This window comes from Mus caroli, unplaced genomic scaffold (genome assembly GCF_978045245.1).
Source record: "Mus caroli unplaced genomic scaffold, Mus_caroli_1 scaffold_4, whole genome shotgun sequence".
NCBI lineage: Eukaryota > Metazoa > Chordata > Mammalia > Rodentia > Muridae > Mus > Mus caroli.
Window position 1 is genome coordinate 40,551,864 of NW_028227259.1, and position 16,686 is coordinate 40,568,549.

General features: G+C 45.4%; 1 protein-coding gene across 4 annotated transcripts in view; it reads left to right on the top strand.

Moving 5' to 3' along the window:
- Positions 1-16,686, top strand: part of Stx18 (syntaxin 18) — a 93,503-nt gene that overhangs the window by 47,758 nt on the left and 29,059 nt on the right. For all 4 annotated transcript variants that reach the window (XM_085836653.1, XM_085836654.1, XM_021162409.3 and 1 more), the window contains exon 2: positions 5,214-5,281. In XM_085836653.1, coding sequence (XP_085692779.1) covers positions 5,214-5,281 — 68 coding nt within the window. The remainder of the gene's footprint in view (positions 1-5,213; positions 5,282-16,686) is intronic.

Consider the following 16,686-nt stretch of genomic DNA (forward strand, 5'->3'; position numbering starts at 1 on the left):
TGTGACTTTGACAGGTCTCCTCATTAGTGTAAATGTGATCAGCAGTGCAGGGTCTCTTTCACAAGAGCAGGGCATGTAATGAGGAGGTCACTGTGAGCAATGGGCCTCGCGGAAAGTGTGGAGGGAGTCTGAAGGGGATATGGTAGGAAGAGAGAGGCCTTGAGGGCCGAGGAAAGATTCTCAGGAGATTGTACTGGGCAGGACCGACTGGTTGGTGGGTGTAGCCCATAGAAACTTGCCTGGCAAAGCCTGTTGTCTACTTGCTGTGGAAAACCTTGGACTATGGACCGGGGTGCCCCCACCCTCTCAGGATGAGCATCTCATCTCACCGGCTGCACCACTAGCATGCAGTGTGCATGGCCGCCCTTAGCATGACTCCCAAGGCTACTAACCAGGACCTCTGGGCCATACCCGAAGGAGCCAGTCTCTGCCTTTAGTTAGAAAGGCTAAGCTGCTCTGAGGTTCATGTCATTGTAGTTGTGTGTTCTGGTCATCTTATACTCTGTTCAGTAGAATTACAAGAGGTCATAATTTTCACTGAACTCCTGCATTTAGCCCAAATGACAGACTAAACCAAAATGGAGTCATTCACACTAAATGCAGCTGAACCATTTTTGGGGGGTTGGGGGGGGTGCAGGAGATCCTAGTTTATTAGTGTGACAAGGAGACTCCAAGAGCAGTGCCAAGAAGTTGGCTCAGTGTTGGCTGGTCCAGACCTACAGCTCAGGCTTCTGTTGCTGCCCTGCGAAAGCCCAGTGTCTTGCTGAAGGAGAGTAGAGGCCAGCTCTTCATGAATGGCAGGCCAAGCCAGTGTAATCAGGGGCATGCACATGTGTTTTGTGCATGCATGAGAGAACAGTTGCCTTTTCCCTTTTCCAGTCCTGGGCACTGAACCCATGGTCTTGTACTTGTGAGGCAGGTGCTTTACCACGGAACTAAATTGCTGCCTGATCTCTGGAGTGCCAGGATCACAGGTGTGTGTGGCCTTGCTGAGCCCCCAAGTTCTTTGTTGATTTCTTTTTGTTAAAATATAGTTACAACATTGATACTTTTTAATTATAGTTGTTTTCAATGGCAAAGTAGTCAGAACTACAAATGACAAGAGACCAGAAAAAAAAGCATGACCATAATGAAGACAGGGTTTATCAGCAGCACTCTTGAGAAAGTTATCTTAGCTGATATAAAGCCAGCCTGACTCAGTGACTCAGGTGTGGGTGTTCCAAAGTGGCATCAGTAGAAGCACTAAGCCCAGAGATGAGAGGCAGAAGCTCCTGTCAACACAAGGTTTCCAGTCTATTCTGGATGGTATAGTGACTTGTGAGGCTCCTGATGTATATAAATGTGGCCTGATCCACATGTGTTATTTCAGGTAAATAATTCATGAGAATTCTGAGAATGTGTAGCCTAGAGAAAGGGAACACAGTACCTAATATTTTTCTTTTCCACCCCTGAGCATTGAATGGGGGAACCTAATATATGCTAGATATCTGCCACTTAGCTGTGCTTCAGCTCCGTTGAACTTGATTCAGAGGAAAAAATAGTGTTTTACTGTTTGAAGTGGATACTATGTGCTGTTCTTCACAATTATGTGTCTCCCAGAGCTTTCTAGGTCTGAGAATCCAGGCAGGAGGCAGTCAGTTTCTTCTTTATTCTTTGGTACTTTGCAGCTTCTGCTAAGCAAATAGGAAGGTCTAGCAGAGTAGCAGTGTCTGAGCTTTGGAGACCCAGAGTACACTACCCATCACCAGAGAGATGCGGTGCAGGGTGCTTGGAAAGGGCTCTGTTCAGTTAGCGATAGGAAGAAGTTGGGCCCTGAAAGAGTGTGAGTGTGTGCTGCTTCAGACTGGCGCTGTTGATGCTGTCCGGGCTGCTCAGCCTCTGCTGTACATCAGTGAGTCCTTTTGCTTTGCATTCACACTAAGAACATAGCATGTTTGTTTTCTGGGGGCTGTTTGTTTTGTTTGGGGGCTAGGAGCTTACTAATAGGAAGGAAGCCATACTTTTCAAGTTGTTAAGTCAGCTGCTACTTCCCTGAGCTCTAGGTCACTGTGCCCTCCCACAGAACACACTACTCATCTTTGTTCAGTGTTCAGCCAGCCCTACTGTCTGCCATTCAAGACAATGGGAAGTTACATTACAAGGGTGAGACTAGAAAAAGTCATCTCTGGTGTACATGGTTCCTGTGTGTTTCGTAGAAGATGCATTGAATTCTGGGAGCCATTCTGTAGTAGAACAAGCTGGTTCTCAGTCAGAGTCCAGAACAGATCCAGACTGACAGAGCACTTTACATGCACAGCCGATGAGGATCAGATTCAGTCAGCTGGCCTCAGGACGATTTTCCCAGACACGGAGAGAGGAGAATCATGGTGCCACAGGTAGAGCCTCTGTGGACCCAGTAACTAAGTAGTCAGTGATGGGAAAGACAAGGGTATGATCAGGAGCCTGCTAAGAGCCAGGCACTGAGGTGTAGGAAGGGGCCAGCCCCTATAGCAGATACTTAGCAAGGTGAGTAGGCAGAACTCACAGGTATGGTTTAACTGGTGGGCATAATGGAGGCCTGTGATTTTCTGGCTTGGGACTTGAGAGAGAGGAAGTGAGAGAGAATATCAAGTCTTTAGGGTGATGGGACAACTGTGAGTGAGCCAGAGTAGAGTGGAGTGGTTGCTCTAGCGTCCTTCCAAGACATACTTCCTTTGATGCACCAGTGAAGTGTCCAGAAGACACCTGGAACGTAGAGAGAGTGGGCCTGGGTGGATATTTTATAGACTTGTGAATAAAGTTGTGATTGGAATGAGTATACCCAAAATGGAAAGTGTCCAGCCAAGGGCTGAACTCTGGAAGCAGGTTATACAGCTTAGTGCAAACAGAGGGCAGTCCTCAATGGTAGCCATACTTCAAAAGCTCAGGAGATGGCCTGGGGGAAGGAGAGGTGCTGTGAGGACTGTAAAGGAACCACCCAGAAGCCTCTAGTGCAGTGGTTCTCAACCTTCTTAATTTTTGTGACTTCAGTGGGGTCCATGCACTCCAGATGCATGTTAGTCTATGATTTCTCAGGCATTTAGTAATTGGTGGTCATTTCCTTTTCTTGTTAAGACTGAAGTTAGTAGTTCCCAGGTTAAGCCTGAGAACCAATCCTTGTGAAAACTCACTCTGGTTTATCAGAACCTGGCAAGCTCTCATACCATAGCACCAGCCCTTATGGCCATGCTGTACCCTAACTGACAGGGCAAGCTGTGTTCACTGATTGAATGAAAAATAAATAAATAATGCTTTTGTGTTAAGAGAACTTTTTACCATATGCCAGGGGATCTTACTGGAGTCTCTTTAATCTTGAACAATGCTTGCTTCTTTCAGAGGCAAATTATGCAGATCGGTACTTAGTGTTCTGAACTTTATCAAGTCTTTGTTGGTAGTATTGTGTGTGCCTGCAGAACACAGTTCCTACCATCTTGAGCAGGGGAGAAAGCTACAAGTCAGACCACTGCAGTGATCAGAAAAAGACACTGTCTACTGCTTTGAACTGCCCAGCTTCAATAGAGCAGCCAATTTGGCACCGGGCTTTACTTTTAGTTTATCTTGCTTTGGGTAATTTGCAAAGTACACACAGAGGAGCAGATAGCCAAGCTGTTGAGTAGATGACACATAAATAAAGCTGGGGCTGCCGCCACACTGTCAGATGGCAGCCACGTTCCTCTAAACACCTTTTGTGTCCAATACCATATTGTAAAAACTTTCCAAACTCATCCAGAGTACACGTGTAGGTGTAAAACAATGTCCTTTTAAATTTCAGCCAGTGCATAAAAATTGACTTGAAGGAATCCTTTGATCCCAACTAAAAGAACCAGAAAAGTTTAAAAGCCCAGGGGGGGCGGGGGGGGGGGGGATGGCAGTCTTTTGGATGAACTGGTATTGCTTCTGCTTTAAGGTTCATGCTGCCATCTAGTGGACAGGGGAAAGGTGTGCAGCTGACTCACTGAGTTAGAATTTTCATACTCACTATACTTCTTGAATAGGAAAAAACACCACCACCACCAAAAACAAGTCAGTGTGAAGGACTAGATTGAAGAGGTAGGAGTGGTGGCCACACCTTTAGTCCTTCATTTTTGGAGGAAAGACAAGCATGTTTCTGTGGGTGAGGCCATCCTGGTCTACAGTGCACGTCACAGGCCAATCAGAAGAATCGCTTTACCAAATCTTGCATGTGGTGTGATAGACCATGCTTATGCAGCTTATACTTTTTCCCCATCAGACTTCATAGTGAGATTTGACAACGCAGCTTGCACAGGAAAGAGGCAGACCATGAGGAAGCAGCTGTGGTAACTAGGAACCGTGCCCAGTACGGATTCAGGGCTGAGCTTGAGCTTGAGATCTGTATACTGAGTATGTGACCAGAGATGTGTTAGTTTTCTTCTACAAAGGTTGTGTTCCCAACTGGCTGTGGGAACAGTGGTGATCAGTGCAAATGGCAGGGCCCTTGGAACAAGAAAGAAAATGTGTTTGAGAGTGGATGCCACCGCTCAGGATTGGACAGACTCCATCAGTGCTTGTTAAACAAGTGAGCAGTCTAACCATACTTGAGTTGATCTTTGTGCTTTTCAAGTGCCCTAGAGCATTTGTAGTACTAGTCAGGACTGTGTGGGAAGCTGAACTAACCTTTCCACACATCTCCAGACAGATGGACAGGTTGTCAGTGAGAGTCTTTAGTGCTTCCTGGGCAGAGGAATGTGAGGACCACTGTGCAGGCCTCCCGGGCAGCTCGTGATTAATCTGAAAAGAGAAGTGTGTATAAAAGCTAAGTCAGCATTTACCAGCCTGCCACATGGGAGGTGTGCAGAGCAAAGTGAAAATCCTCCTGAGTTGGCCTTTACAGAAAACCATACAGAGAAGTGAAAGCTCAGCAAATCTGTCAGTAGGAGCACAAAGGCAAGAGTCGAGGTCTAAGTGAGCAGTAATCACAGACCACAGGCAGGCAGGCCACTGCTGGCTAGTCATTCTCTTCCTCTCAGGACACTCGTCCCAAAGGACTGAATCACTGACACACACACACACACACACACACACACACACAGCAAAATTTCTGGGTTTTCAGAAGCAAAGTTTTGAGTTTGCAGCTTCAGAAACTCCTTGAAGCTATGCTCTGTTGTGTGGAAAATAGTGTACTCGCTCAGTGTCCGTCTGTCTATATAAAAAGTTTGGTGTCTTTTCAATTGTAGATTTCTCACATTGGGAAGCTGAGAGATTTTCTCCTGGAGCACAGGAAGGAGTATATTAATGCCTACAGGTAAGCGGGTTCTTACTCCCATGGCATTGGTGGCGGCATTGCTTTCTGTTGGACAGTCCGCTCCTTTTTTTGTCCTCATTTTTTTTTTTTACTAACTCAGACTTATAATGGGCAAGGTCAGTGTCCTTGTTTGCTTTCTGTTGCTGGATAGCACCATGTCCAAAAACAACTTGTGAAGGAAAGGCTTTATTTCATCTTACACTTCCATATCGAGGCCTGTGATTAAGGGGAGTCAGGACAGACCCTAAGCAGGCTCCTGCAGGTAGGAAATGATGCCTAGGCTACAGAGAAACACAGGTTACTGGCTTGCTTCTGTCCATCCTGCTCTCTTAGACACCCTGGGCTACCTACCAGAGGAGACACCACATCAGTCATTAATGAAGAAAATGCCCTACAGCCTTTCCTATAGACAGTCTGATGGTGGCATCTTCTCAGTTAAAGTTCTCTTTCCAAGTGACTCCAACTTCTGTCACATTGATAAACACTCACTAGCCCTTGAACTAAGCACTGGGAGGATATCTGCAGAGTGAAGCAGAACACCATGGCGGGCGGGTTTGTACAAACACACTAGTCACATGGCACTAGCCAACTCTTCTAGTCTGTGTCTAGTCTAGTCTCTGGGTTTTCTGCTTTGCAGCGTTCTTGAGAACCTATTTCCAGCCCTTACTCTTGTGTCTGTCACTGGGTCATGCTCTTTCTCTCTCTTTCTTTCTTTCTTTCTTTCTTTCTTTCTTTCTTTCTTTCTTTCTTTCTTTCTTTCTTTCTTTCTTCCTTCCTTCCTTCCTTCCTTCCTTCCTTCCTTCCTTCCTTTCTTTCTTTCTTTCTTTCTCTTTCTTTCTCTTTCTTTCTCTTTCTTTCTCTTTCTTTCTCTTTCTTTCTTTTTGTTCCAGTTCTCTTCTCCTTCTTTTGACACTTAGAGACAGAAACAAATGTCCTTGGCTTGGCCTTTGTTTCTTATGGCACATCTCATGAGTGCTTTACTCAGCCCCTCACACACTTATGGTTGCATTCCTCCTGGTGGTGAAGTTTCCAGTCAGTAACCATTGCTTACATCACCATCTGAGTAGATCCACTGTGAAGGTCCACTGCGCCGCACTGGTACTGGCTCACCTTCTCCTTTCAAATCAAGCTCCAGCCTTGCCAGCCTTCCTGGAAGACTCCAGGCTCCTCCTTGCTGCTGGGCATGGCCAGATGAGATGCTTCTATTTCCACACAGCCCCCTTTCAGTTTCGCTCCTCAACTTTTTATACCATATAGTATATGGGTAAGAGAAGAGTCCAGACATGCTGAGGCTTTAAACTGTGTCTTCCCATATCCCCTGCCCCAGACAGATAATCTCCTATTAGTGTTTATTTCTCTATCATGAATCTTTATAACCTGAATCACAGTATGTAATTATTTAATCAATTAATAGGGTTTTTTCATGTTGTAAATTTTGTGAGGTTAGAGACCTTATCAACCTCTCATTTATATTTCTTCTTTTAGATTTATTTATTTTTGGGGCTGGTGAGATGGCTCAGTGTGTAAGAGCACCCGACTGCTCTTCCGAAGGTCCAGCGTTCAAATCCCAGCAACCACATGGTGGCTCACAACCATCCGTAAGGAGATCTGACTCCCTCTTCTGGAGTGTCTGAAGACAGCTACAATGTACTTACATATAATAAATAGATTTATTTATTTTATATAAGTGAGTACACTTATATATATGAGTACACTGTAGCTGTACAGATGGTTGTAAGCCTTCATATGGTTATTGGGAATTGAATTTAGGACCTCAGCTCACTCCAGCCGACCTAGCTCACTTCAGCCCAAAGATTTATTATTATAAATAAGTACACTGTTGCTGTCTTAAGAAACACCAGAAGAGGGTGTCAGATCTCATTATGGGTGGTTGTGAGCCACCATGTGGTTGCTGGGATTTGAACTCAGGACCTTTGGAAGAGCAGTTGCTCTTACCCACTTAGCCAACTCACCAGCCCTCATTTATGTTTCTAAATGTTTCAGCTATGTATTGCACTCATCATTTCTCAGATAATACACAAGTTTTCCCCTCATGTCCCTGAGGCCTGACCTGGGGTTTTGGCAACATCTTAAGAGATTTTGTTGCAACAATAGGAAGAATTCTACTAGCACCTGGCAGGTGTGGGACAAAGGCATACCAAGCATCCTTCAGTACACAACATAGCCTTCTATAACCACAGGGCAGCTGGCACCAACCCTGAAGAGGCTGCCTCATCCTGACTTGCTGATTGTCCACACATATGAGGATCTGTGAGCACCTGCCCAGGGTCTTCTGAAATTCTAGATGCTTAGAGCACATCAGGGAGTAAGGTAGAAATCTGTCTCTTCCTTAATAAAGCCTGCAAGCTAGAGGGTTGGCAAAGACTTTCTGGTGATAGGCAAGAGCCATGGGGTGGGTGTGCTAGGGATATTACCCATTTTTATGTAGTGTGGTTAGGGCAGGCCCCTTGAGGCATCCTCCTAGTAGACTCCTCCGAAGCCTAAAATCCCTGGCAAGATCATGTCCATCCTGCCTTTCCTCGTTGTCCTTCCTATCCATCAGCTGCAGAGAACTTGACAGTCCCACTTGTGCCCTGTACCACCCCCCCTCTTCCCCCATCCCCATCCCGTCCCCAATGCTTCTGAAATGCAGCTACACACAAGACTCCCAGTGGTTTTGATGATTTGACTGTCTCCTTCCTTTCCACTCACATACTTACCTGCTTCTTCCCTAAGCCACAGTTTGATGTCACTGCTAAACATCAGGGTCTGCCTACTCTGGAATGAGGGCTAACACCTCAGACTTTGTGGGCCATGTGTGCTTTCTGTCACATGTATTATTTGTGTGTGTTTGCTTATTACCTTTGAAACACAGAAAACATACTTAGCTTCCAGATCACCCGAAGCTGGACCTGAGGGCTGGCTCCGGCTGTAGCTTGCTGACCACTGGAGCATGCCCGTCATCCTCACCACTTCTCTCAGGCTTATTCTGACTTGCTCATCATCAAATCCAGTGGCTTCTCTCAAATTATGTGTAAATGGAGTAACACAGAGCACACCTTTCCAGTAAATAAAACACTCATTTATTCTAATTTCTTTTTTTATATTCTATTATGCTGAATTATCATAATTTTGTTATCTATTTGCATAAGAAATAGATGTTTCCAGGAGCTGCTGTGACTGAGCACTTCTGAAGTCCTTATAAACATAAATGTCCATAAATAGCTAGGAGAGAGATGTCTAAGTCCTTCACATGGCAGATGTGTGTTTAGCCTTAAAACAAACTCCCAAGCCTGGGGCCTAACAGCTCAGTGGGCAAAAGTTCTGACTATGGATTGGAATATTCAAAATCAACTATGAAGCAGTTTTGCAAGGTGGTTCACACAGCCTGCCATAACAGAGTTGCCAGTGGTCTACAGCCACGCCAGTATCTGGTATGGACAGTCTTTCATTACAACCATTATTAGTATGAAATAGCATCTCATCTCGCTTTAAATTAGCTCCTAAAATGTCTTACACCATCGGCCTCTTTACAGTGGGGTTATCCACAGGGCACTGGATCCTCCATCATAGAGGTGTTCAAGACCCTCACAGAATGGCATAGTGTTTTCATGCTTGTGTGTGCTTACCTTAGATAACGGATGACATCCAGCATGGGGTCAGTGCTCAAAAAATACTTCCTGCTGTAGCATATGGGAGGACAGAGCCAGTGTACTGTCAGTGAGGACACAGTCATCTTGCTCTAAGTTCCAGTACAGTCTGTGGAGCCTCCCATTAGAATGCACTGCAAGCGCATAGGACTAACTGTATTTTCACTTCCTCTGACTATTCCAAAATTTGCTTCTTTATCCTTAACTAGCAACAAAGAACTTTGCGTGGGTTTTTTTTTTTTTTTTTTGTCTCTTTTGTCTCATTTGTCTTATTTGTCTCTATTTTGCATTTGAAAAATACCACAAATATTATGTTAATCTGATTTTCATCCCTGGGACAAATACCCAAGAAAGCAACTTAACCATAGAGATAATTTGTTTTGTTTCTTGATTTCAGGTCAGGGTCAGTTTGGTTTATTACTGTAGGCCTGGTAAGGTAGAAAGTCATGACAGAGTGTGGCAGGGCCAAGTTGCACACCTCTCAGCAGCCAAGAACTGAGAGAAATGGGATAGCTAACCCCTTCCAAGGCAAATCTACTGACATGCTCCCTCCAGACAGGTGCCACTTGCCAGTATAGCTCCTCGAAGCTGCTTGTGGACTGACTCTTGACTCAGTAGTAATCAGCTACCCCAGGCCTCCAATAGAGAGAGACCCTTGAGGGCCGTCTCATAGTCAGTTCTCTCCCCACACTCAGCCCTCATTTGTCCATGTGTGAGGTACACTCTGCTCCTAAGTACTAATGCATATTTTGTCTCTTTTAGTCCTTGAATTCCCTCTCCCCATTTTTACTGAGTGCCTGCCATGCAAGGCCAAAAGACAGACATTTTGCTCCTTGTCACACAGGCAGGCAGGTAAATAGGAGGGGCACTACAAAAAAAAAAAATGGAGCTCAGGGATTTGGAAGACCCTGGTCTTATGAAATGTCCTTTGAGAGGTGACATTTGAGCTGAGGTGTAAAGGAAAAGGAGTTACCTAGTGACCAAAAGAAGCTAAGGAATTGGTTTGTATGGGCCTGTACCAGCTGGCCCCTGGGAATAGTGTCTGTCCTGCTGTGAAAGAGAGAGGAGCCGTGCTGAGAGGAGCCTCCACTCAGACTCACCCCACAGCTGAAGAGGCACTGTGCCATCTGGAAAGTGAAGAAAGCTTTTGGCCAGAACGTTCAAAATGGCTTCTGGCCTGGAGTCTCATCATCAGCACACAGGAGCACTGTGGTGCAGACATTTGGACCTGCCGTGGCCACAGTATGGTTCACTGTGGAACTCACTACATCATCAGAATTTGGCCATGACATCACCAGGAGCCTCTTTCTCAGGCTGGAGCTCTGTCTCTGAAACAAGTGTCTGCACTTCAGTACTCTACTTAAAAAACAGTCCTCTATGCAAAATGGCAATAGTTCACATACATTCCTCAACAAAGAGACTCACATCCCAGGTGATATAAGCAGTCCCTAACACTGTCCCCAAATTTAACAAGCAATTTTATGCTTTTAAACGTCTTTCATTTTGGTGTTTAGAAATACCCTGAGATTTCATCCTGATGCAAAGTACTGTTTGTAAGTCTGCTGTTAACTGGCTGGTGATCACTAGGTGGCAGTGTAAATTTTATTTCTGAAGGTGTGCCCCTGTCTGAATCAGGTACTAATTCAATAGGTTGCTCTCACAACTGAGGCTGCAGTCGCAATTTTATAGACCTTTCATGAAAGTCTGTTGTTCTGCCATTGACACTCACACAGGCATGATGATCATTCCTAAGGCCCTCCAGGCTTTCTAGATGTGCATGGAGCACTGTGATTGTGTTGTCAGCTGACTGGACCCTGAATCACCTAGGAGATAAGCCTCTGGGTAGCTGTGGGGAACTATCTGGATTAGGTTAACTGCTGTGGGGACATGAAGCTTAGCTGTAGGCAGGGACTGGGAACTGTTTGAAATAGAAGCAGCTGAGTGCCAGCTTTCACTGCTCTCTGCTTCCTGATTGTGGATGCAGCCAGTGTGGTCATCTGCATCAGGCTTTTGCTGCCTTCCCTTTCCTTTCATAATAGAACTGAGACTTTACTCTTGCGTTGCTTTTGTCACAGCAACAGGAAAGAACTGAAGACAGGCTCCCCCATAAAGCATCCTAGTACAAGAAGGGCAAGGATGACTATATGCCCAGAGTAAGCTGACTTTCCAGAAAAAAAACTAAAACTGTAAAGAGCATTGTCCTGAGGCTTGGGTGTGTTGAATGTAACTGCAAATGCGAGAAAGTGTTGGCTGTTAATGCAAGATTTTGAATGAGTAAAAAGAAGGGAAAGGGAGGAGAGGTCCACTTCCAAGCTGGTTTTGTTAGAAAGACAGTGAAATCATGAGGTTTCATTCACATTAAAGCATAAGGGCTTCTTGCTAATACTCCTATTGCCTTGGAAAGTGTCTGGACAGGTAGATGATGAGTGCTATGGAAGGTGTCTGGCTCAAGCCACCCCTAGCAACTGTTAAGAGTCTACAAAAGCCATCTTATCTTGAAACTTCAGTGTCTCACTCCAGGCTGGTTCTGCCCACTGCCTGTTTCTATAAAGGCTGCTAGCTAAGGTCAGTTCCAGGTGTTTAAATGGTTGGAGATGAGATAAAAGAAAATAATGTTTGCCACATTTGAAGTGATGTAAAATTCCAATTTCAGTGCTGTTGGGAGAATAGTTCCATTATAGGGGAGTTAGAAATTGATCATGGCAGAGGGAGGGGCATAGCAAGTTTCCAGGGTTCCCAGAATTACACAGCTGACTGGCAACTCAGTTCAGCCAACTACAATGGACAGAGCTCAAGACTATAGGTGAGCTGGTTTGTGATATTATGGTCCTAAGCTAGACGCAGTCAGGTTAGTGCCACTGATCATAGTGCTCCCAGCTAGCACAACCTGGTCCCTTTGCTAGGAGAGAGTGGAATAGAGGGATCCTCTACTGTCTGTGGGCAGCCAGTCTAGGGATGAGGGTGAGATGGGATTGGGACTCGGTACATGCCCAGTTTCTTTGGCTAGAGTACCCACTCACCAGGGAAATTCCTGCTCCTCTCTCGGGATGGAGGAGGGGTAAGCCAGGGTTCACTCTGGGGAAGCTAATACACAGAGAAATGCCAGGACAGGGGAATAGGTGTCACCATACTGTGCTGTCCATGAAGTCGGGAACAAGAGTCCCCCATCAGCTCCCACCAAGTTCTCCTTCCCTAAGGTTGTAGACCATTGCCAGCCTTTCAGCTTTAGAGCCCCCCTCCCAGTGCAACGTGCTAGCCTTGGCCCGCTTCTAGGAACATTTTATAAGCAGTGTAATCACAGAATTGAAAGAGTATGGGTTGAAATACTGCCTTCAGACCATGAGGCTTTGTTAGGTTGACATAATTAGGAAGCTATAATTTTTTCCAGAATGTAGAGCTCAGACTTTATTGACCCATTTAATTTTTTTAATAATGGCATTTTACTAGAGCAGAACAGCATGCAGCCTAGGCAGCCTCTGGCTGGATCTTAGAATGACCTTAATTAAAATAATTTCTCCACTCTGTACCTTTTTCATAATACCCTGGCAACAAAACAATGCCGCTTGGGAAAACAACTTTGTTGGTTTCTTCTGTTGTTACTAAAAGAGTAATACCACTGTCAGTTTCCAGTATCCAAGGTCAAGGGGTCTGCATAATGTATCTGAGAACTCCCTCCTCCCTGAGTAACCAGTATTCTCAGATTAGCCTTTAGACCTTCACTCTTACTGAGCTGGGCTCCTTAACTGGGAATATGGAGCTAGAGGATTCAGTTAAGTCAGTGTTTCTGGGACCAGTGTTGTACAGGTCCACCCTGGTGGCTGGTTGCATATTCTTTCAGAAGCCAGCACCTTTCTAACTTGGGAACGGGAACGTGTGACCGTTTCACTTCACTACTCCCAGAAGAGCCATTCAGACTGCAGAAGAAGGGGCATGTAACAGAACTTGCTCTCTCTCATCTCTTGGAAATGAGGAGTCACTTATTCAGACACCTGGGAAAGAACATTCCAGAAGGAGAACCAGGGCTTGTAAGTCCATATGCAGCATGTATGGGAAGTGAAGGAGCAGAAGGCTGAGTCAAGGGCTGGGGTAGGTGACATGAGCCCAGAGAGTTCCTCAAGAACAGCCTTGTTTATCCTAACAGCCTTTGTTCTTAGAAACCTTTGGAAGGCTTGGCAGGATCCAGATCTGGGAGAGCATCCATGTGGCTGGTATGCCAGGGCAGAGGAGAAGAGGATGGGCAGAAACAGCAGATCCTAGAGTCAGCCTCAGCTGCAGACTGGGTGGGAGATGGTGGTGGATAGATTCTGGGTAATGTTCTGAAGGTAATGCCTACAGGATATGTAGACAGATCTGCATAAACTAAGAGAGGCAACGGGAGCTAGGGATGATGTCAGGGTTTGGAGTCTGAGCAGCAGGAAGGAATGGAATCACTACCAGCCAGCCTGGGGAAAGCTGCTGGAGAGAAGTCAGAGCCTCTGTTTTAGACCCAAGTGCAATACAAGTAAGATGGGAGTGGGTCATTAGATGTCTCTGTCCAAGTTCAGTGACTGACTCCTTTCACTGGCTTGTAGCACTTGAGAGACTACCCATCATTCCTTAAATCTCCTCATGTTCTTCAGAATCTCAACTGCATAGTGAGGAGCCTTTGCCCTGGTCAGTCCTTCAGAGCACGTGATGATGCCAAGGGCCCTGTCTTGACAGCATTGCTTCTTTTCTGCTGACGTTGCTTCCCTCAGATCCCAGTGCTTCCTGTGTTCCTTTTGTGGTCTGTGTCTTCTTGAGCACACAGGCCCAGATCTCAGGGTTTAAGTTTTACCTACAATAGCTATTCTGTTCCAGGCAGTTCTGCATCCCTGTTTCTTCCTTTTCAAACTTCCTGCCATCACCTAAACCTTGCCATTCTTCTCCCTCCTTTATGTCTGCCTCATTAAAGCAGGGGCCTTTCAATGTAGCCGGGGCTAGCCTTGAGCTCTCAGTCCTCCTACCTCCCTGGTCTTGGGTTCCAGAGGGTTCTCTGCCACACCCAGCAGCTCCTTTCTGCAATTTAAGATCTACAAAATTTTATCTTACCTCTACCCTTTATAAGTGCTCGAAACAGAGAGGTGAGAGAGGCTGGGCATACAGCTAGCTCAGTGGTAAACACTTGCTTGTCGTGCATGACGCCCTGCCTGGGTTCAGTCCCAGCATTAACTGTGGGGAGAGATGGTATCAAACAATCAAACAAATGATACAGACAAATGAATGTGGAGATGAATAAGGCAGGATTCTTAACTCAAGGTCAGTAGCCCCAGGCCCGAGCTTCCACCACTGTTCCATGTGACGTGTCACCTCATCTCCCCTTTATGACACTTAGCCTTTCCATTGGCTGCAGAGTCCCTGATCAGCTCTGGTAGTCACTAAGGGCAGCATTCCTACTGTCCTGTGTTTCAGCCAGTTTCTCTTCTCCTTCCACTGTTACCTGCTTCCACAGCCATGCCTTCCTCTCAAGAATCAGTTTGTAGATTCTTCCGTCCCCATCCACAATACACACGCATGCACACACACATGTACACACCTTAGTCTGAACTCTCTAGCCTCATTGGCCATGGTGACACACACCTATAACCCCAGCACTTGAGAGGTCAACCAGGAGGTTCACAATTCCAAGGCCGTCTTCAGCTACCTAGTGAGATTGAAGCAAAGTTGGCATACATGAGAGAGACCTGGTTCCAAAAATCAAAAAAGTGTTCTAGAGATTGATGAAGTCTGAGACTCCAGAGCAGGCAGCCTTGCTCGGACCCCATCTCTGCTAGTGACTGGCTATGTGACCTTGGCAAGTTAGAGAGCCACTCTGTGCCTTAGTTGCTTCATTTGTAAAATGGGGATAAAATAGCACCTACCTGGAAGCCTCCTAGATTAGAACAGTTGACAGTGTCAGTGCGTGGAAAGTATTGCTAGCCATTACATTAACCTGTGCTGAGTGATAGAACACATCTATATGCACAGGCCTGTCATTGTCTCCTGCTTGAGAGTATATTGGAAGCTGGATCTATATTCAGCTCCTGTGTGTAGTCTAGGCTTTAACAATTTAATTTCATAGTGTATATTCACCATGCATATTATATGCCCAGTATATGCTCTAAAGCTGCTGTGAATCTAACATTCCTAGCAAAAACAAGGTTATAGTCTTTAACTTTCCACATCCTTCAGCACATGACACAGTAAAGCATTTGCTGTTTTTTGCTTCTTCTTCACCCTCAGTTTGTGGCTGCTTCTATATAAAACTATAGTCAAGACAAGGTAAGTGATGTTTTGACCCTGAACTAGCTATTTCTTAATGTACCAGGCAACTAAGTCAGAAGGAGAAACATATTCCTTTAAATTTCTGAGCTAAGTAAATAACTGTTTTTTTTTCACTTTCTCCTGAAGTAAATTGACCAGTTCAAACTTATACCTCATGTAGTCTCCTCTAACTGAATCTACTATTTAGATGTAGTGACATCCCACAACACAATTATTTCTTTACATAGTCAAGGAACTAATACTTGATGTTTATATATGCAGATCCCATGAGAAAAGTTTGGAATTATTTACAAAATGTTTCATCTTTTCAGAATAGTAGTGATGTTGTTACTGTAACTTGAGTTGTGGCCTTGATAACTTAAGCCTGCTCTGTTTCAGATGCACACTGTGTATCTCATGCTCTTAAAACACAGTGGAGCAGCGGGGTGGGGAGCCCTCTTATACGCACTCCAGCTCCCCACATGTAAGGCCCTAACTTTGGCCTGGCAGCGTTGGCTCAGTACCATCATCTCCTTCCCTCCAGCCTGGGCCTTCTATCCTGGATGAGATGTCTGGTTGTACACCATACCTGCGTCCCAGATGTTTCCATTGCCTCCATACCCAGACAGTCTGTATTGCCTGTCAAAACCTCTCACATCTGTCACCTTCAACCTCCCCCCACTCCCTTCCCCTGGACATTGTCTGTACCTGACCTTTCTAATTCTCTTAGACAATGGCAGTGGTCTCCCCGCTGTGATTAGAATACCTGAGGTTAGGATTCTTTTTTTTTTTTTTTAATTCTACAAAGTTAATTTTATTTGTGTCTTTTTTTAAAATTTTTTATTAGGTATTTTCCTCATTTACATTTCTAATGCTATCCCAAAAGTCCCCCATACCCACCCACCCTACCCACCCACCCTACCCACCCACTCCCCCTTTTTGGCCCTGGCGTTCCCCTGTACTGGGGCGTATAAAGTTTTCAAGTCCAATGGGCCTCTCTTTCCAGTGATGGCCAACTAGGCCATCTTTTGATACATATGAAGCTAGAGACAAGAGCTCCAGGGTACTGGTTAGTTCATATTGTTGTTCCACCTATAGGGTTGCAGTTCCCTTTTAGCTCCTTGGGTATTTTCTCTAGCTCCTCCATTAGGGGCCCTCCATTGGGCTCCATCCAATACCTGACTGTGAGCATCCACTTCTGTGTTTGCTAGGCCCCGGCCTAGTCTCACAAGAGACATCTATATCTGGGTCCTTTCAGCAAAATCTTGCTAGTGTATGCAATGGTGTCAGCGTTTGGAAGCTGATTATGGGATGGATCCCTGGATATGGCAATCACTAGATGGTCCATCCTTTCGTCACAGCTCCATGGGAACAAAACACCCATGGAAGGAGTTACAGAGGTTAGGATTCTTAAGTCTTTAGGCAGCCTGCTATGGAGAAACCATGAAAAGCACAAATGGCTCTGCTTATAATCTTTCAGGGGTCATCCTGCTG